The following is a 21,721-nucleotide window of genomic DNA, read 5'->3' as shown; positions in this document are numbered from 1 at the left end:
GCTGTGGTTACACCAGGTGCCGACCAAGGCCGGCTCCCAGATTGTTTTGACTTTCTCCAGTGGGAACCCTTCCAGAGCTCCTGACATCTCTAGGGAGGGGGGTTGCCATGGTACCCAGACTTATCTCCCGTTTGCCCATCTATTTATGCCATGTATTGAACTATGATCTTTACTAGTGTCCTTTTGACTCCTGGCTTCTGCTACCTGTGGATTTTTCTAATAAATCAGCTTTCTTTGGACTGTCTGTCTGCTGAAGTCTGTTTATGGGATTATCATGGGACTAGAGCTTACACTCTATCGGCTGGAGATCAATTGTAATAGCAGGAGATCTCCAGCTAGTAACTGGAGGTTGGCAACCCTAATGCTGGCGCCCAAGGCACGTACTGCTGCACGGCTCCCCAGAGCCCACTTAACCAACACAAGTAGCACTTACACTGGCGTAGGGGTTGCGCCAATCCCAGAGCAGCTCCACCACCCCTCTTCAGGATTGCTGGGTTAGACAGCAATTTACATAATCAGTGCTACTTCTGGTACTATTTTATAATACAGTCTCGTTTCCTTGCACTTCAAATATTGCGGTGCTCCCCCACAAGTAATCTTAGTGTGTCAGAATGGATCTGCTGACAGGAAACAGTAATATGAGAAGTAGTCTTCGTTCAGGATGCTTTCACAGAGTGGGCAGGCCTGCCCGGCCAACTGAATAACTAGCTCCCTTCATTCCTGCTGATGCTTTGCTGTTTCTGGTTATTTCCGTCTTAGTTCAAATTAATAGCGTACCCTGTGCATCCATTTACTTATAGATTTTGATCTTTGTTAATATAACATTAAAGGTAAGCAGAAAGGCTTATGAGGGTACTATGTGCGTGTGTTTGTGTTTAAAATCAAAGTAGCTTGGTTATCAGATAGCAGCAAGAACGGAAGGCTTCCAGTTATGTTTGAGGACTTGAGGCCAGTAACCTCTCAAATCTATGAAATTTATCTTATTCCCCTTCTCTGTCTTTAAGGCCATTTATGGTGCGAACCATAAAGCAGAAGCGAAGATTCTCAGCCTGCTAATGGAGAGTGGAGGGAAGTGAATGAGATCTGAAGTCTTTTCTGTCACCTTATCCTTGACCTCACAATAGATGGGACATGAACAGATACGTGCAATTACTGCAGTGCTATAGGAGAGATAGGCTAACCATGAGACAGCTCTGATGGAACCTGCTATTATTTTGTTAGATACGTCCAGGGGTGCCGTGGTGGTTTTAAGAAACAGGATGGAACAGCGCCCTTAATATGCATCACACACTAATTCCCACTGAACCATGACACATCTGCTTGGAACTCTCTCGTGCAGTTCAACATTTTTAAAAACGTCTTAACTAATTAAAAGAAAAATGAATTCTGGTATATTCCAGGTGATGTGATTTGCCAGGAACAACAGCATGAAGGAGTGGCATGGGATATACCTCGGCATGGATAGCAGTATTTTTCCATGGACAGAAAAAAACCCAGGTTAACTGAACAACAACAGCTACCAGGAAGAATATATTGGGCTAAAATTGGTCTGCCTGTACCCCTTGGCTGCAGCCGTTGGCTAAGCTGGTCTGATTCAATGAATTTTTAATGAACATGCTACCTGCTCTGGGTAAACAGGATAAACAGTGCATGTTCTGCGAGAGAAACAACAAATCAGTGTGATTGAGTCTAAACTTCCATACAGGATACAGACATATATGCTGTGTGGGCAATAGGGCTGCCAACCTCTAGATGGGGCCTGACGTTCTCCTGGAATCACAATGGATCTCCAGACTACAAAGATCAGGTCACCTGGAAAAAATGGCAGCTTCCGAGGGCAAACCCTATGGTATACCATAGATTCTGGGTGAAATCCACCTTCAAGCCTAAAATGCAGAGGCTTACAGCTCTCTCTCCATAGTACTGGATATATTCAGTTTTTCTTGTCGAAAACTACGGTGTTCATATTTTAAAATTTCAAGCCAAATAGATATATATATATATATATATATATATATATATATATATATATATATATATATATATATATATATATATGTTTGCTGTCAAGTTGCAGCCAAGTTATTGCGATCCCATAGGGTTTTTAGGCAAGAGATGTTCAGAGGTGGTTTGCCATTGGCTGTCTCTGTGTAGTGACCCTAGTATTCCTTGGTGGTCTCCCAGCCAAATACTAACCAGGGCTGACCCTGCTTAGCTTTTGAAATCTGATAAGGTGAAGCTAGCCTGGGCTATCCAAGTAAGGGCAAATACACACACACAAACACACAAATGACATGAGGAAGAAAATAAATTGGAAAGCTGAATAGGAAGAGAATCTAGGGCACTGAAAGGAGGCCAGAGGTAGCATGGCAAAGGGGAATAAGAATGAATAGGCATTGGCTAGGAGGCAAAGACCTGACAGAGTGAAGACAGAAGAAAACAGAAGAAGAGAAGGAAGCTGAGGAAAGAAGACAGTTACTTAGAGGGGAAACTGATGAGCTGAGGGAGGGAAGGGCAATTGCCTTGCTAGAGACTGAGGAGAAGCGGTGGATGAAATAAAGAGTTTAGAAAAGGAGAAGTGTGGAGGGTTCAACTCTTGGGCATGTGAAGATTTTTTTCATGCCTTGCTGAAACTTACAGTGCAAACCTAAGCAACCCTTTTAAATCCACTGAGATCCTTGGGCTTAGAAGAGTGTAACTGATTAGGACTGCATCATTAGAAATGTTGGCCAACTTAGCTCTAAACCATGCTGATACCAAGATCTTTACGACCTTGCAAATCCCAAGGCACATCTCTTTGCATTAAAGGTCCTTGTGAAGAATGCAAGAATCCAGAAAGTTGTTCTGGTTTAGGAGCCAGATGACTGACAGCTAAGGAATTCTGGGAGAGGCCAATGAAATGGTGACATTGAGAACTCAGCGTGAGAGAGAGTCAGTTCAGCACCAGTTCAGTACGGACAGAGCTCTAAAAAGCGAGTGAGAGCTATGGGCTGTCTGACTTTAACTCCTGAGGACAAATCCTCCTCAAAGGAACACTATTTAAGTTGCTTGACCAAGACAGGGTCAGCAACTGGTGCATAAGGACGTTAACTCTGAGTGCATAGAGTGCGTCTTGGTATTGAAATTGGGAGATAGCTCTGAGGGAAAGAAACTTCTCAAAACCAGGGAGAGGGAAGTCAACTCGAGTGTATTGAGGGACCCCTAAAGGGTTGAGGAGAATTAAATTCTACAGTCCAGAGTGAACCCAGTCCAGTTTAAAGATTAAACCAGTGAAGTGATTTGTGTAGTTCCTTACTCCAGAAAACTGAAGCAACCTTGTGTTTTAAGTAAACTCAAGTGAAATCTGAATAATTGATAAACTAAAGCAAGCCTCTCAGTGAAAACAAGTATCCAACATTTTGAAGTAAATTTAGTGTTACCATCTGAAAACAACCAATCCTCTCTTGTACATACATTTAAGTGCTAAGTGCCTACTCTTTATTTGTTTATGGCCAATTAGTACCATTCTGAAACCAAGTTTGCTAATTATAAGTTTGTTAATTATAAAATCTGTTGTTTTGAACTTTTATCTCACCGAGCCTCTGTGTGCCATCAATTTCTGACAAACATAATTTTGTTGAAAGATTGTTCTCCCCCTTGATCAGCGACAGTCCTATTGCCTATTTGAAGAGCAGTCTGCAGATACATATTGTTATCTTTTCAAGGGCAGCAGAAATCTGAATTTTGGGGATAAACATGTGTACAATAATTTGGCTTAACAATGCAAAGGCCACAATTCATGGCTCATAGCAACACTCGGATTTTAACAGATTGGGGTTGTTCCAACAGTTTTTACATTCTTACAACCAGTACCACTCAATATCTTCATCATCTTAATCATGGAAGTCTTTACTCTTTTACAACAGTCCAGCAAAGAGGAGATGGACTCTCTCTGGCTCTCTTCCTTTGAGATGGCGTTAAAGTATTTTTGGTCTGGACATCACTCAAGCATCACTAAGTCTTTCCTAAATTGCATTAAGACAGTAATGAAAAGAGATGTGAAACTGGGTATAATTAAAAAAAATAAATCACACAGAAGAAGTACTTTGGTGGGAAGAAATTTTGAGGGGCACTCTGATGAACTGTTGGCATGTCTATTTAAGAAACACATTAACCGTAGTCCAAATTAGCCTAACTGATGGAGAAACTTAATGGGTATACTGAAGAGGAGAAAGGGAAATACCAGGTGGAGTTTGTGACTCATTTAGAAACTCTTAAAGAGATCAGAATAATTCACAGAGCAGGCATTTGCCATTAACTCCTCTCCAAAGGGGTAGTTTTGCATCTTCTGCTTCTCTGCACAGTTTAATGAACAACACAGAAACGCATTCTCTGTGTCCAAACGTTATCACTGTTTCATTCCACTTCAAGATCACAATGTATAACTCAGTAACACAGAATGTGGAGACATATCTGTGGTCTGAGAAGTATGGTTATAAAAATTTCTTTCTCCCCCCCCCCGCCCCGTCCATTGTGAATCCTTTTCTTCTGAGTGGCTCATTTTCTTCTCTGAGAGAAATTAGTTCCTCCTCTGCAGCTGGTATATTAGTTCAGAGCAGCCCTCAGGACATCTCTTTTCAGCTTACTGGAAAGGGTGCATCTATGTCAGGACTTGTTAACATGTTCCTATTTCTCTGTCCTAAAGAGTGTGAAATGTTGTGTAGAAAAAGGAATCCCCACCCTTCATCCAGGGCTTGCTCAACAAGGTTAAGGTTGAACATTCCAAAGACCTTCCCACCAACACTCTGCAGTGATCCACTCCCAAACACAAAGAATCTCCCAAATTAGACCAAAACTGTAGGTAGCCATGTTGGTCTGCCCTGACCTGGATGGCCCATGCTAGCCAAATTTTTGTTGGATCTTGGAAGCTAAGCAGGATCAGCCCTGGTTAGTATTTGGATAGGAGACCACCAAGGAAGTCCAGGGCTGCTAGGCAGAGGCCGGCAATGGCAAACCACCTCTGTTAATCTCTTGCCTTGAAAACTCTACAGGGTTGCCTTAAGTCAGATGCGACTTGACGGCACTTTCCACCATGACCATGTTCCAGAGAAAAATTCTATAAAGAGTTGTACAAAGGGTTGTCATCTCTGGATTGGGAAATTCCTGGAGATTTGGGGGGGGGGGTGGAGCCTAGAGAGGGCAGAGTTTGGGGAAGAGTTTGATCTCAGTGGTCATATGATGCCATAAAATCCATCTTCTGAAGCTGCCATTTACTCCAAGGAAACTGTTATCTTCAGTCTGGAAATCAGCTGTAATTCTGGGAGAATTCTGGGCCTCACCTGGAGGTCTGCAACGCTTCTGCGGTGTTGTGCAATGCTTTTTGATTAGGCCAACCAAAGTTATTGAGAACTGTGACTTAACCACCACCAGGGACCTCTGTAGCCCAAGCCACACTGAAATTAATGGGAACGCTGGCTTGATTCAATCAGGTCTATACAGAAAAATTTACCACTGTGCCCCACAGGCCCAGTCTGTTCCCACTCTTCTACCCTTGATAACTAGGGTTGCCAACCTCCAGCTGGTGGCTGGAGATCTCCTGCTATTACAACTGATCTCAAGGCGACAGAGATCAGTTCACCTGGAGAAAATGGCCGCTTTGGCAATTGGATTCTATGGCATTGAAGTCCCTCCCCTCCCCAAACCTCAGGCTCCAGCCCCAAAATCTACAGGTATTTCCCAGCATGGAGCTGGCAACCCTACTGATGACACCACGATCCCATAACCACGTCACAGCTAGGGATGCCTCTACCTACATCACTCCGTAAATGGGGGCCTAGCTTTCAGTTCTTGCTACATGGGAGGTAAGGGCAGTGCAAATGTGAGCCACAGTGTTTTCATTCATAGCTCTACATTTATGGAACCGAATTACAGATTGAATTGTTCTCTTTGGCCTCTTCTGCTGCTATAACAACAATCACACATTCACATAGATTTTTCCCATGTGAAAATGCCCTGGACAATGATTAGTGTTTCTAATATTGCCATGTTATTGGTTGTTTCTCTCTATTGTATTCCATCCTGCCTCAAAATCGTTGTTTGCATGCTGTCTGGAGTACCATAACTGAGAGGTTCATGATAAATGTTAAATTTAAACAAACACACGAACAAACCAATACAATCACTTCAGTCAGCATGCAGAATAGAGAGCCACAATGTTAGGGTTGCCAGCTCCGGATTTGGAAATACCTGGAGATTTTTGGGGTGGAGCCTGAAGAGGGCGGGGTTTGAGGAGAAGGACTTCAATGCCATAGAATCCGGTTGTTAAAGCAGCTTTTCTCCAGGTGAACTGATCTCTGTCCACTGGAGATTAGTTGTGACAGCAGGAGATCTCTAGCTAGTACCTGGAGGTTGGCAACCCTACACTATGTGGATCCCACTATCATCCCTGTCTGTGGTTTAGACAGGATGGAAAGGTGGGCAATACCCAGAAAGGTAATGTAACCTCTCCGGACAGGGATTGTAGGCACTTCGAAGTAAACTGCAACATCTAACATTGGCATTCAATATTTATGGAATACTGCAATTGGGGACAAAGTTGCGGCAAAAACCTTACATAGGGTTGCCAGCTCCAGGTTGGGAAATACCTGGAGATGTCTGGGGCGGAGCCTGAGGAGGGCAGGGTTTGGGGAGGGGAGGGACTTCAGTGCTATAGAGTCCAATTGCCAAAGTGGCCATTTTCTCCAGGTGAACTGATCTCTATCGGCTGGAGATCAGTTGTAATAGCGGGAGATCTCCAGCTAGTACCTAGTTTGCAACCTAACCTTACAGGATAGAGAGTTGGTCACCATCAGTGTGGGGGTGGTGGTGACAATGATTCTTCTTTTACTTCTGAAGGCCTTTGGAATTATTTATGATCCTTAACAGTCCGTGCAAGCACCACCATCTGGATTTTTAGGTTTCCAAAGGCCATCATCTCATCTGTCAGCAACCAGAACAACTTTTTATAATCTTCCTGTCCACAAAGTGACCCTAGTTATGCCGTCAGGATAAAATCAGATAAAAACATGTGATTTGGGTCACTTCATGTACAGGAAGATTTTGAAAAGTTGTCCTGGTTGCTGACAGAACAATGTAATGGTTTTCTGTTATGCTGTAAGCCAGCCCGAGCAGGCTTCCTGGGAATGGGCAGGGTTAAATCATATAAAAAGATAAAAAAATGAAACAAATAAAAATCTAGATAATAAGGCTAAAAAGTAACTAATAAGGTTTGTGCAGGACACCCTTTAGGAGACCCTTGGTTGGGCTCCTGGGGATGGCTTTGGTTAAGGAAGAGTCTTGCTTAAGATATGACCTTATGGACGAAATTACTAAAGGGTGAGGGAAAATGTCTTAATCTGGTGGCAAAAGTGTACCAGGATAGTTGCCAGGTAAACTTCCATGGTAAAAACATGCCTTGGACTACTTCACCACTGAAAAAGCCCTGACTCTGATTGCCACCCACCTTGTCTTCATGGCACACAGAGCTGGGCTTGAGATACAGATCTTAACTTTGTCAAGGCAGTGTGGCATATTGGTTAAGAGCAGTGGACTCTAATCTGGAGAACTGGGTTTCATTCCCCACTCCTCCACATGAAGGTGACATTGGGCTAGTCACAGTTCTCTCTCAGCACCACCTACATCACAAGGCGCCTGTTGTAGGGAGGGGAAGGGAAGACGACTGTAAGCTGCTTTGAGACTCCTTAAAGGTAGAGAAAAGAGGGGCACAAAAACCAACTCTTCTTCTCTTGGTGTTCCAGTCTATTATTTCATCCTTCAAGGCCCCTTACAGTTGCCTAATGCATATTTTAAAAGCATGAAGTTTATAGCCTGTATAGGTTTCTACTATTTCGAAACAGCCGTGCGCTACTAACCTATCTTCCCCATATGGTTACCTTGGGAGAGTGGCGGGAGGAGGAAAGAAACACCCACAGATTTCAAATGGATCCCCCATCACATTAAGAAATCTGAAATATTCATGTGAACATTTGCTAATTCCAACAGCAAACTTTATTTTTTAATCTTCTTCACTACTTAGAATGCAGAATGCAGCAATTCTTCTTTCCCGTTTGATGGCAAAGGATGATTTTGAAAACTCGCATGAGAGCAGTCATGGAAAGCTGTGCCAAGGGAGCAATGAAAAACCTCTCTCATCTGAACGCTTTCTGTTGATGCATCTACTTGCTGAACTCCTCTCTCGTTTCTCATCGGTAACATCCCGACTGGTCCTCCCCTGCATCCAGGGCTCTTTATCCCTTGCGGCTCAGTCTTCAGTACTGATCATCTAATTATTTTCTCATTAATGCTACAATCTCTCTTCTTCATTCTCTTCCATCTCTAGAGATGTTGCAAACATCTGCTCATCCAGATATGAAGCCTGACACCCGACTGAAGCACCTAGGTGCAACCCAAACATCTCCCGATTAAAAGTTGCTTCTTTATTTTGTACTTAGGAACTAATTCCCACATAAATACAACCGCAGATTCATATTATGAATGGCACACCCATATATGAATAATCATTTTTGCCTTTTAAAAAATAGTCTGTGAGCACGGGCACAAAAAGATTGGGCTCCTGCTGCTGAGCACTTTGGCCACAGAAGATGTGATTTTGTCCACATGGATGACTTTTATAAAGTAACACGATCAGCATGTGTTTTATAAAGTCGTTTCCTGCACATTCCATGTAATGTAGATAGCAGTTGTCAGCCATTCTGTCTGTAGAGTTCTAACCATTTGACCATCCATGTAACCATGTGCAGTATGCCACTAGAAGACTTTCTCTTGGGTAAGAACTGGAAACCTCCGCATCCAGATTCTTAAACATTTACCACTTCAACTACAAAAAGGAAATATCTAAAGCAGAACTGTAAGCTTTCCATTTAATAAATACCACTCAGTCACAGAGTAAGGTTTACCAGTCATGTAACACCGAGATTTCTGTTGCAAAATAAGATTGCCTTGAGACCTAACAGAGATGTCTTTGGCAACAATGAAGGACAAATGCTGAAACTGCTCATCTTGTTTGCCATACACTTGATTTAGTTAGTAATAGTCTCACATGAACACATGAAGCTGTTTTATACTGAATCAGACCCTTGGTCCATCAAAGTCAGTATTGTCTACTCAGTCTGGCAGCAGCTCTCTAGAGTCTCAGGTAGAGGTCTATTCACATCACTTACTTGCCTAGTCCCTTAAATTGGAGATGCCGGGGATTGAACCTGGGACCTTCTGCATGCCAAGCAGATGATCTCCAAACTGAGCCACAGCCCCCCATATATCCCCATATGCTCAATTCAAGATTAATCTGGAATAGTTTAGCACAGTGGTTCTCAACCTTTTTTCGATCGTGGCCCCCTTCCAACCTTGTTTCCTTCCTGTGGCCCCCCTGTCCTACCAGTAGAAAGGTAGTTATTTAAATGTTTTGTTTGTAAATAGCCAAGGAATAAAGAAGCATAAACAGCCACACAAAATGCACACATGCAGTTCTTATTGGGAAACTGAAATTAAAAAAAAATACCCCACAAAAAGGGAATACAACATGCTAATAAACAACAATGTTTGCATACAAGGGAGAACAAAGCCTCTACCACCGTTGCACAAGATTACAGCAATACAAAAATCCACAGCTGCAAACGATGCATAGAAGTGCAATGAAGAAAGTCATGTGTTAGGTTTTCAGTCCACTGAAGGTACAAATTGTATTTTTCTGTTTTCTTTTCTTGGTCACTTCTCTGTTTTCTTCACTTCTCACTTCCCTCTGTGGCCCCCTAGTCTCATGCCATGGCCCTCCATTTATGCAATTTTTGCCTGTGGCCCCCTTGGAATATCCTGCTCCCCCGAGGGGGCCATATGGCCCCAGGTTGAGAACTACTAGTTAAGCAGATGCCTATACATCCACTGTATTGGCCACCGGCAGGGGGCAGGTGGTGGTGGTGGTGTAGGGTTGCCAGATTGGGAAACTCCTGGAGATTTGTGGGGTGGAAACTGGGAAGGACAGGGACCTCAGTGGGGTACAATGCAACAGAGTCCACCCTCTAAAACATCCATTTCCTCCAGAAGAACTGACCTCTATAATCTGGAGATGAGCTGTAATTCCTGGGGATCCCCAGATCCCACCTGGTGGCTGGCATCCCTGCACAGTATGAATGCATTGGTGCTGCTTGGGGTGCCAAATTGGCAGCCAGTACTGGAGATGTGAGCAGAGGTGACTGGCGTGATGTGTGCCAGTCATTGTCTCCAACCAGACCTGTGCCGTTGCTACCTGGGTCCATAAAGGGCCGAGAAAGCGCTGGAGCCTGCCTTGGAGTTGGTGAAGTAGCACAGGCAGGGCCGGGGCCAGGCTTTTTTGTGCCCTAGGCGAGGCTGACTACTTGTGCCCCCCAAACCATTGCAAAGCAATTTTCAGAAACAAACGTCTTGTAGAAAATATAAAAACACAAAACTTGAAACTGTTAATTTTTTAAAAAAATTGCCCCCTTGGGTCAGTTCTCAGCTCCTTTGAGGTCTGCGCCCTAGGCGACCACTTAGTTCACCTAATGGTAGCACCGGCCCTGAGCACAGATGTGCATCTCCAGATAATTGGCAGGCTACACTGGCTGAATATGCAGTGATGGCTAAGCTGACGAGCATCTTGAACAGAAGACCAATGGAAGAATTGTCAAAAGAACTGGAAGCTGTACTATGAATATGTAGCCAAATAATGTATGTGTAGAGAATATGCAGATGAATAAGTTACTATAAATTTAAAACATTAATAAGCAATGCTTTTTTTAGTTCATAAACCATATATGTTATATACCTATATCTATACACATCATTCTAGCAGATGTGTATAGATATAGGTATTAACGCTATAGCTAGATTGAGGTGTATTCACTGAGGCACCACCCACTATTATGATAGAGTCCTAAAAGAAAACTCAGAAAAGTCAATATACCATTCTGCTGTGTCTTATGCTCAAATATTTAGAAGAAGAACAGTTGGTTTTTATATGCCGACTTTCTGTACCACTTAAGGAAGAATCAAACCAGCTTACAATCACCTTTAGCAAAAGAGATGGGAGGATTACAACACAGAACCACACTGTTCATTGACACCTTCACCCAATCTGGACCTTTGCAGAAGTAGATTAAAGTCCATAGTTCTGAGGTTCAGAATACATGTTTTCACTGTCCATGTGCACTACTAACAGAGCGCCATTTCCTTGGGGAAATGCTTTTCCCACTCAGAATGTAAGGGCAGAGTCCACACATGTGCATTCAGGGTGACCAGGCTGTTCTAGGTCCCTGGGGCAATAGCATGCCTAATGAGGGCAAATCTTCCATCAAAAATTGCTCCCCACACCAAACTAAAATTGTTTATGCTTTCAATTTGTCTTCTTTCATCCAATACCCGAACAAACAAAAAATGGCTTGGAAAGAGATGCATAAAAGCCTCGGGATATGGAAACAGCCTCTCTCAACCTGATTTCTAAAGCTTAATTTAACTTTGCCAGATCCAGCTTTTCTAAATTTCATCTGTTCCAGTTTCAGACAGGGTGGTTACTGTACCTGAGATGGTGCAATTTCCTTCGTGTCTGTCACTTGCCAGAAAAAGCCTCAAATTCTTTCCCTTAAGTAAAGCTAACTTATTACGAGGATCTTGCATTGCTTAAAGAGAATCTCCTCCTCCTGTCTAGACAACTGAACGAGGTGTGTGAAGTCGCTTATAGCCTTCCTTAATCAAAGTAATAGCTCAGACTTTTAAGGGATACGCCATTCAAATGTTCATTTCCATCAAAAGCAGAAACCACAGAGTGATAACCGCTTCTCTTGAGATTGGACAGCGTTCAACCCTTTCTCTCACTGGGTAAAGAGCTCTTTCTTATTCTCCCAGCTGGGAGAGCCTCCACGTCAGGGGAGAAACCTGAAAATTCAAAGGCAGAGGTACTTCTAGTAGGAACTAATTCTATATGTGCTGCAGCTGATGCTTGCTAACAATGGGGCTAACTTCCTGTTTTTCTGTCTTGAAACAAATATATATGCACAATGCCACAAAAATGATTTTAACTATTAACCCTTGGATTGCTCAATATTTGACACCAGGCAATGGAGGAAACCTGACTTTGCTTCTATTCATGCTTTTTACTATGTATATAATTTTACTTTTTAATGCAATGCAAATTCTAATTTCTTTATGCAAATAATTTTTTAATTCTAATTTGGTGTCTGGAAACCTTTGTATGCTGCTCACCTAGGACTCACCGTAAGTGGTATATAACCCAGATGATACTGGGATTCTTGTTAGTAAGGAAAGTTCAAGTGTCCCCAAAGGCTTATTAATAGACATCAAAAGTGATGGCAGTTCTACCAAGATATCGAGAGGTTGGGTCTGTGTTAGAGAGCAGAATGGATTAGGAATAAAGGGCAGAAGGCTTAAAATAGTTTTGCATGTCCCCAGTCATCAGTATCTTTCTGGAGTCTTAAAAATCATTTCCTGAGCTGTGATTAGTGTCCAAGATTTGAGACAAGAAAAAAGATTAAACTTTTATGGAAATGGATATTACAAAGGAGGAGAGAACATGGGAAAGCATAACCGTTTCTTGAGAGCTCATAAATACTGAGCTATTTCTGAATGAAGCCAAACTGAGTTTACCTACTAGTTCTTTAGATACCAGTGCCCTTGATTTTCCATTCTGACACTCAGCAATAGTTGTGCATTACACACACACACACCAAGTGTAATATGTGTAGCTCCACAAATGTGAAAGAGATGTAGATGAACAATGTAAAATTAAAAATGCTTCCAAAAATTTGAAATCTCTTGGAGTTCATCTGTAATTTTATGGGTCCCCAAATGAAGGAAAAAATGGGCCCCCATAAAATTAGACCCCCTGACCCAATCTTAACCAAGCTCAGGGGTTCTTGTAAGGAAAGTCACCATTTAAAATTTAAATGCCTCCATTATACTTTTTGGGGAATCTTTGCCCTTTAACAGTAGCCAGCAAAAGCAAAAAACAAACAAACAAACAAACAAACAAACAAACCGAAAAAGCCATTTTGGGGGGATGTTTTGGTTCGGGCAAGTGCCTCTTTTCTTGGGGCAAGCGACATTACTGTGTGTCCATGTCAATGTCTTGCCAGGTTTGGCTGGCTGCCTTGGAACTGTCTAGCCAGGTTGGTTTGGCTTCATTTCTCTGGTTTGACTTTGTTTTTGGTTAGGCTTGCCGCATTTGTCCCTGAGTTCTGCTTGGCTTCTGTGGTTTGACTGGTTATGTTGGGCTTGCAACATTAGTCCATGATTCTTTGGGGATTCTCTGGTTTGAGGTTGGTTCTGTTGGGCTTTTTGGTTCTGTTTGCATTCTGAGGCTTTTGTCCAGTAGTTGCTCTTCAGATTTTGGCTGTTGGCTTCTTTGACCTGGAGAAAGCATGGATTCCCCCTTCCCCATAGGAAACAATGGAGACAAGTACAATGGCTGGGATCACCTTGTTCAGGGGCCCAATTGGCTTGAAACTTTGAAGATCTTTAATAGACAAGGAGGACTAGATTTCCTGAAACTGTGGTGTCATTTGCTTGAAAAACAGGCATTCCAGCCCCCCCCCCCGGAAAGAGTCTACTCATAGGAATAATGGACCCCCAAATTTCTGGAATGTCCCCCCAAACCCCACCCAAATCCAAATTATGAAATGGTACTGGGCCCCCCAAAAAACCCATAAAACCAGTATGGAAACGGTTCCCCAAATCCAAAGAATACAATTTTTCTTCCAAGTGCACATTCCTACCTGTAGATTTCTGGTTAGTCATAACAAATACAACAACTTCTGACCTTGCCTGTAATATCTAACACAACAAGCTTGTAGGTATCCACTACAGGATGTACAATGAAAGTAGGAGCCCAGAATATAAAGCTCACAAACCTAGGGCTACCAGAGGTGAAAAAGGGCAAGAACACAACCAAATTTAAAATCTAACTTGACAAATTAATGAATGACAAGAAAATTAATTTAACAAAGATAGCCTAAGTATTTATCTAGTTTTTTTAATACACCCACAGGTAGAAGTGACCACAGAGGCCACATTACTATGGTGGTGCCCTGAATCTCTATATACTTTCTTCAAACACAAAGGGTGATACAGCCCTTCTTGGAAGGAATAGATAACTACAATTAATTTGATGTATGTGAGCCCTAAATATAATTAAGCTGTATGTGCCAGTAACCTGTACTATTTCTGCGCTCCACCTGAACAGCCTTTTGCCCCCTCTCCCCAGGCCCCAGCAAATAGTCACAGGACAAACTTCCCCAACTTTGGAATTTTACAGGAACTTTCTGGTCTCACTCACTCTGCCTATTCTTTTGTACCATTCCTAATTACAGATGCGAATGCAGTGGTGTTTGTGGGTTTGTTTGTTTTGCTTAATTTACTTAGGAGATCTCTTTTGAAAAATTATGATACATTAACTCCTCCAAAGTATCTGGTGTATTAAGTAGCATGGTGGATGACATGAATGACCCTCTGGCCTAAAAAGATTCATATATTTTTTCTTATGTTTTTGCACAAGTTCTATATGAAAATCAATACTGTGATATAAACCAGTTTCAGAGTTATTCTTCATATCACTTATTTTCTCCATACAGCAAGCAACATCTTTCTGTTTTCGTAGAACCTTCCAAATTTTGAGCATATGTGACATGCTATAAAAATGACAGATACAAGCAAATACCGTTTGTATTTCTGGAAGCAAGATGGATGTCTGTTCATCCTCCTGCAAACTTTACCTCTGTGAGAATACATCTCTATAGGGACTGCCATGTTGAAGAGCAATTCCATATCCTCGATCTGCAATGGTGTTTCCGATCGTGTAAAAAGAGCAATCTGGGTCATTAAGAGCAACATATTCCAAAACAGCAGCATCCCATACGAAGGCATAGTTTCCATATTTTACCTGGAAAAACAATAGAAAAAGAAAGCTCAAATTTTAGTTTGCATGTTCCAAACGAGGCACAAGAAAATGTTCCATTTTTGAAGCTACTGAGACTGGGGCTGGGAGATATAATTCTAGCACCAGTTCTAGTGCATAAGAATACATGAAGAATCTCCTGCCTGTGCTCTGAAAGGTGTTTTGATTAAAAGGATTTGACAGACATTCCTAGATTACATTAGAAACTACCATCATTATTATGTTTAATATCAGTAGGCTTGCCAGGCCCCATTGCTCCATTGGTGGGAGCTTTGCGGAGCTGTGGCGGCAGTGCGCAATATGCCTACGTCACTTCCGGGTTTACCCAGAAGCGACACGGACACTCTACCGATCTTGGCCGAACCTCTATGGTTTCCACAGAGTTTTAGCCGAGGTTGCCTTGTGTCCGCATCGCTTCCGGGTAAACCCAAAAGTGACGCGTGTGCAGCATGCGTGCCCACGGGCACCCATTGCCCACCGGCCCTCAGCTGGTCGGCGGGCAGCCCGGTGGATTGGCGGGATTTTACCCACTACCACCGGGCACTTGGCAACCCTAAATATCAGCCTGTCATTACAATATAAAATTGACCTGTTTTCAATATGGGGTTGGTTTACTATAACTTGTATTGTTGAAATAATCTGATTGATAAGAACCTAGACACCCTGAATTTGGGAATTTGGAGTTGGAGTCACTGGTCTGCATATAGTGGCATGGCTGCTCAAGGTAAACTGGTGGTGTTATACATTTTGTGTGACCTGTGGATCAAAAGGCAATTGCTGCACAGTTTGTGACCCATGAAGCAAATACAGTATAACATGAAAAACTGGCATGTAATTGAGGGATATAGGTTGGCCCCCAATATGCCTGGACAAAACAAACAGGATACTCAGTGGAGTTCCTTTTTATAGCTGTCTTGGGCCAATAATAAATAAGATGAAATACACAGACAAGCACAGAGAAAGGAGCTTGATTGGCTTCATTTGTACCCAGGGACAACTCTCAGTACTTCTGGTTACGTGCAACATTATTGAACCAAAAAAACAGGAAGCTTTGATGTGGAAGGGATCCACGTTACAAAGAACAAGAGGCATCATGAAAATAGCCATGTGTATCAAGGTCCTTTCCCCTTCTCTAGTTTAACTTATCTCCTATGTTCCCTTACCCCAAATGGCAACTGCTTGTAGAGGCAGGGAAATGCACACCATAATGACATCAGGACATGGGATAAAGTGAACTAGAAATTAGGATGAGAAGACATTGACGCGGGGCTACAGTTTTCAGTGGCAGCCCTGCATTCCTTGTAACATGTAGCTCAGTCCTGAATTGTACAGAAAAATACATAAGTTCTGTTGTTCCTGTAAGTGATTCCATCAGTCAACCATGCCTCGAGACTGTCACCTCAATTCTCTATACACTGCTTATTCTCTAGCTGCCTGCAGAAGTCATGTTTCTTTTTCTCCACAGTCCCACATAGCGCTTTTCCTTTAATACGCCGACCAATTACTCTGTCTCCAAAGGAAAGCTGAGGCAAACTCATTAAATGTACGGAGTCAACAAGGAATAAATATGTAACAGCTAAGTATAAAATAAACAATACAAAACAGGCTGTCTGGGCCCAGGCAAACCAAAAGGGAATTAAAAACCAAATAGAATATTAAATTACACTCTATCATTATATCACTTAGATTACTGCTTGACGATATAGATGATATTTTGTAAAACCTGTTTACATGTAGGAGTTAGTCAAGCACACCAGGCCAACTTCTCATTTGTGAGATGTAACACACAAGAGGCATTTTCTTTGGGGATGAATTATTCCACCCCACCCAGCATAATCAATCTTTTCTGGCTAAACAATGCAAGCCTGGAGAGAGAGTGAAATGTTTATTTTCGAGGTCACTTAGAGCTAAAGAAGTATTCTTGAGAAAGGTTTTGGTAGTAGATACCAGGAGGGCCCTGAATATGTCAGGGATTTTGCTAGAGTCAGGGTGCAAGATGTGTACCCTGGCTAGGTCTGGTCTGATGTGAACAAGTTGTGGACTTTAGAAAGAGTGGTCTTATTCTTGTTACCACTGTACAGAAAGGACTTCAGTGTCACTATGCCCTATTGAAGGGGAATTGTGGCATTGAGGCCTAGCTTACACAGAAAGCTAAGCATGAAACAAAGTAGTTAGAACCATCAGTGTGCTCCTGAACCTCATAATACAGAAGAAGAAGAAGAAGAAGAAGAAGAAGAAGAAGAAGAAGAAGAAGAAGAAGAAGAAGAAGAAGAAGAGGAGTTGGTTTTTATATGCCACTTAAGGGAGAATCAAACCGGCTTACAACCACCTTCCCTTCCCCTCCCCACAACAGACACCCTGTGAGGTAGGTGAGGCTGAGAGAATGTGACTGTCACCTAGCCCAAGTTCACCTAGCTGGCTTCATGTGTAGGAGTGGGGAAACAACTCCAATTCACCAGATTAGCCTCCACCGCTTGTGTGGAGGAGTGGGGAATCAAACCCGGTTCTCCAGACTAGAGTCCACCACTCCAAACCACTGCTCTTAACCACTCTACACCACACTGGTGGGGCTGAGAGAGTTCTGAAAGAACTGTGACTAGCACAAGGTCACCTAGCAGGCTTCATGTGGAGGAGTAGGGAATCAAACCCAGTTCTCCAGATTAGTGTCCACTGCTCCAAACCACCGCTCTTAACCACTACACCAGGCTGGTGGGGCTGAGAGAGTTCTGAAAGAACTGTGACTAGCCCAAGGTCACCCAGCAGGCTTCATGTGGAAGGGTGGGGAATCAAACCCGTTTCTCCAGATTAGAGTCCACCGCTCATAACCATGCTGGCCAGTTTGTCCTTCTAGATCACTTGGACAGTGAGTTGGCCCTGGAGTTGTCCAGGTGGAGGTTCTTAAAGGTAAAGAGTGCTGTCCAGTCATGACCTACTCATGGCAACCCCATGCAGATCCTCCTCATCATGTTTTCAATATAAGAGATGAGCAGAGGTGGTTTGCATTCCCAGCCTTCCTTGGTGGTCTCACCTCCAAGTACTGACCTTGCTTTGCTTCTGAGCTCTGACGAGATTAAACGAGTCTGGGAGTCTCTTAGCTACTCTGAAATGATAGAGCCACTGTACAGTACTGGGTCAGGCATCTGAGCACAAATCAGGACTTGGGTAACTCAAAGGTTTAAATGTGAAGATTCATGAGCATTTTAAAAAAAATTCTACAGATGTATTGCTTAGATGCCATGGCTCATCAAACGACACCTTGCAGTAGTAAATGGAACAGCAAATTGAGCAATGCTGGAGCTTTCTCAAGGAAAGACACCAGCACCCACATATGAGAGCCAGCATGGTGTAGTGGTTAAGAACAGTGGTTTGGAGCTGTGGACTCTAATCTGGAGAACCGGGTTTGATTCCCCACTCTTCCACATGAGCAGCGGAGGCTAATCTGGTGAACCAGGTTGTTTTCCCACTCCTACACATAAGGCCAGCTGGGTGACCATGGGCTAGTCACAGCTCTCTCAGCTCCACCTACCTCTCAGGGTGTCTGTTGTGGGGAGGGGAAGGGAAGGTGATTGTAAGCTGGTTTGATTCTCCCTTAAGTGGTAGAGAAAGTTGGCATATAAAAACCAACTCTTCTTCTTCCTCTTCCTCCTCCTCTTCTTCTTCTTCTTGTCAAGTTGCAACTGATTTAAGGTGAACCCCAGCAAGGGGCTTTCAAAGCAAGTGAGAAGCAGAGGTGGTTTGCCATTGCCTTCCTAGGCAGAGCCTTTCTTGGTGGTCCCCCAACCAAGTACTGACCCTGCTTAGCTTCCATGATCTATATCATGTCACCTTCTTACCCAAAGCCACAGACACCCTTATAGTATACCAGAATGGAGCCTCAGTACAATGGACTGGAACAGATGAACTTTAGATTCTCTCTCAGTCCCACTATTACATGACCCACTGATTGCATATGAAAAGAAAACCTGCTTGAGATAGGACCCAAGTCACTCCAATATCACTCACGACGCACAGCAGATTTGTATTCCTGAATCCAACAGTTCCCTATCATTATATTGCTTTTCATGTCCAGGTGACAGTGTTTCAGGATGACAGCAAATTGGAATGCAGGGCACACTCTATACCGCAGAACACAGGAGCAACAAAGTGCGATTGGGATGAAGGCAGCATATTGCCATTCTGTAGGAATCATAGCTTTCCAGTCAATCAGGACAGAAAGCATTAGCTCTACAAACTATATCCTTCGTCTCTCTGTCACACTTGGCTAGCATTAATACATGTGCTATGCTAGGGAGATGCTGCCAAAAAAAAAAAAAACACCACAAAAGTTGGAGAATCAGATGAAAATTCCCCATTCGATATTACCAACCGAGCCAGTTTACAAGGGCAAATTTGTAATTCTGCATTAAACTGAAGATAGATTGATTATTTGGCCAGAAGCATCACTCCCTGTTGCTGTTGTTTTGACTCCTGACACCTTGGTATGAGTTACCGTAATAATGGAATGTAGTTTGCATTATATACATCAGGGGAAATAAGAACACAGCTAGTGAGACGTAAATCATGTCCCTATGAGTGGGTATTGACATATTACAAGACTCTCCTTCCTTGTAAGGAACATAACTAGTACAGACAACCAAGCTGATCTCCATCTAGAGAAACAGAGTTATTCTACAGACAAACTGGATCCATTAAGAACATGAAAGATACTGCAGACTTGGCCAACCTGAGAAATCAGCAGTGGCTGAACATGGACTGACACAAACAGGACACAGGGTCTTATTCCAAGACACTGAAAGACTGGACAATTCTACCAACTATTTTGTCAGATTGCACAGAGAAGCCATTGAAATTCATAAACATCAGCACAACTTTAACAGAAAAGACGAGAGTTTAAGAATGAATAAGGCTTGGCTTCCTGTTTTGAAAACCTCCAGACTAACAAAGGCAACAGTCAACAATAGCCATGCAGATTAGCCTTGGATTACACACATTAACAGATCACTTCAGGATACAATGGTTCCATATTAACATACCATACCCTCATTAGCACATTATCTTGATACTTACAGGACAATGATTAACACATTACTTTTGCAGGACAGTACTCAGCTCAAACCCAACCCCTTTCTGACTATATATTACTCTTCCTACACACTTGACACTGAGAGACACTGTCCTTCAGTGTTAATCCTCTGAAGATGCCTGCCACAGTTGCTGGCGAAACGTCAGGAAAGAAAATTCCAAGACCACGGTTACACAGCCCAGATAACCTACAAGAACCAATGGATCCATTAAATTATGAGAAAATGAAATATATATGTTTTCCCCCCCAGAATGACAACATTTCTAAGCTTAATTCACTAACTTCTACCACTATTGTTTATTTCATTTGTTTATTGCAGTTAACTTCTATCTTTTTATTAAGACTCAAGGCAGATTATAGTTATAAGAACTATACCGAGAGAGACAGAGAAAAAGAGAGAGCAAGAGCAACTAGTATAATATATACAATGAACGATGCAATAAAACACAATTAAAGAACAATGGAATAAAATGAATACAATACCCCAATTACCCAAATTAAAAGATCAATTGAACTAGATTTCACAATTAGAGAAAAATAAGCTAAAGACAGTGTAATACATCCAGCACAGTATGAAGATAGAGGCAAATAGAGAACTACCAAAATTTCCTACAGACAATTAAAATTCTAACACTGTTACCTGTATAGAAAGTGTCCTCCTGCACAATTTTTTAAAAATTTTGTTTGGCATTCCCTCAATGGCCCCTCCTTCCTAATCAATATTTTAATGTTTTGTATGTATTTTAATTCTGGTTTTAATTGTTTTATTGATGTCTGTTTGGGGGGGGTGATTCTAATGTTTTTAAAATATGATTTTTAATGTATGAAATTGTTAGCTGCCTTGCTTACCCTTGTAAGAGTAGAAAGGTGGGATACAAATTTTGTAAATCAATTAATCAATCAATCCATTTTACTAGTTCCTTTTTCTTTTTCTAAAAATGCCCTCCTACAGTATGGCATTATAGCCACAAATACATGGGAGATTCATCCTAATAATCAATAGTTACACAACAGCTGCACTGCAGATACTCAATTACTTCATGCATATTATCTTTCCAGAACCCTTACAACTAACCTGTAAGGTAATTCGATAGTATTATTGTTCCCATATCTCGAAGGGGAAGATGGGGCCTCAGGCTGAAAAAGAGCCGCTTAGTGAATGCAGGTAAACAACATGCTTCCCCATGCCCAACCCAGGTTGCATTTACATAGAACTTCAAGTTCATCATCTCAGTAGTCTTAACAAAACCCCATAAGGTAGATACATCATCATGATCCCCATATTAAACACAAATATGTCACAACCACAAACCTCATCCTTGTTGCCTGGACCGTAAGATCTATTTGTCACACATGGGTTACCTGACAGGTTTTCTTGCTTTCATGATTTTAATTTTTCATGAGAAAGAGAAACGTTTCCTGTTAATAACCACTTCCACTCATATTCTTATCGATGGAGAATACCAAATTTAGTGGTCTAAAAGGGCAATATTATATAGAGGAAAAGGGAGGGCAGTCAGACTGATGAAGCCCCAATTTTCCTACTCAAAGGGTATTAATATTTTGGTGGTTGCTGACTGTGACGGACAGGAGGCTGCCCTCCCTGCCCCTGAAGGGAAATACAGCCACTCAGTTGACTCATCCCTGAATATATGGGAGTGCTGCTCCAGTATCCAGTCACC

The 21,721-nt window shown here is 42.3% G+C and overlaps 1 protein-coding gene across 3 annotated transcripts in view; it reads right to left on the bottom strand.

Moving 5' to 3' along the window:
• Nucleotides 1–21,721, bottom strand: part of GRID2 (glutamate ionotropic receptor delta type subunit 2) — a 984,243-nt gene that overhangs the window by 99,463 nt on the left and 863,059 nt on the right. For all 3 annotated transcript variants that reach the window (XM_056855266.1, XM_056855267.1, XM_056855268.1), the window contains exon 14: nt 14,775–14,941. In XM_056855266.1, coding sequence (XP_056711244.1) covers nt 14,775–14,941 — 167 coding nt within the window. The remainder of the gene's footprint in view (nt 1–14,774; nt 14,942–21,721) is intronic.

Source organism: Euleptes europaea, chromosome 9, assembly GCF_029931775.1.
Source record: "Euleptes europaea isolate rEulEur1 chromosome 9, rEulEur1.hap1, whole genome shotgun sequence".
NCBI lineage: Eukaryota > Metazoa > Chordata > Lepidosauria > Squamata > Sphaerodactylidae > Euleptes > Euleptes europaea.
This window is presented reverse-complemented; position numbering and strand designations above follow the sequence as displayed.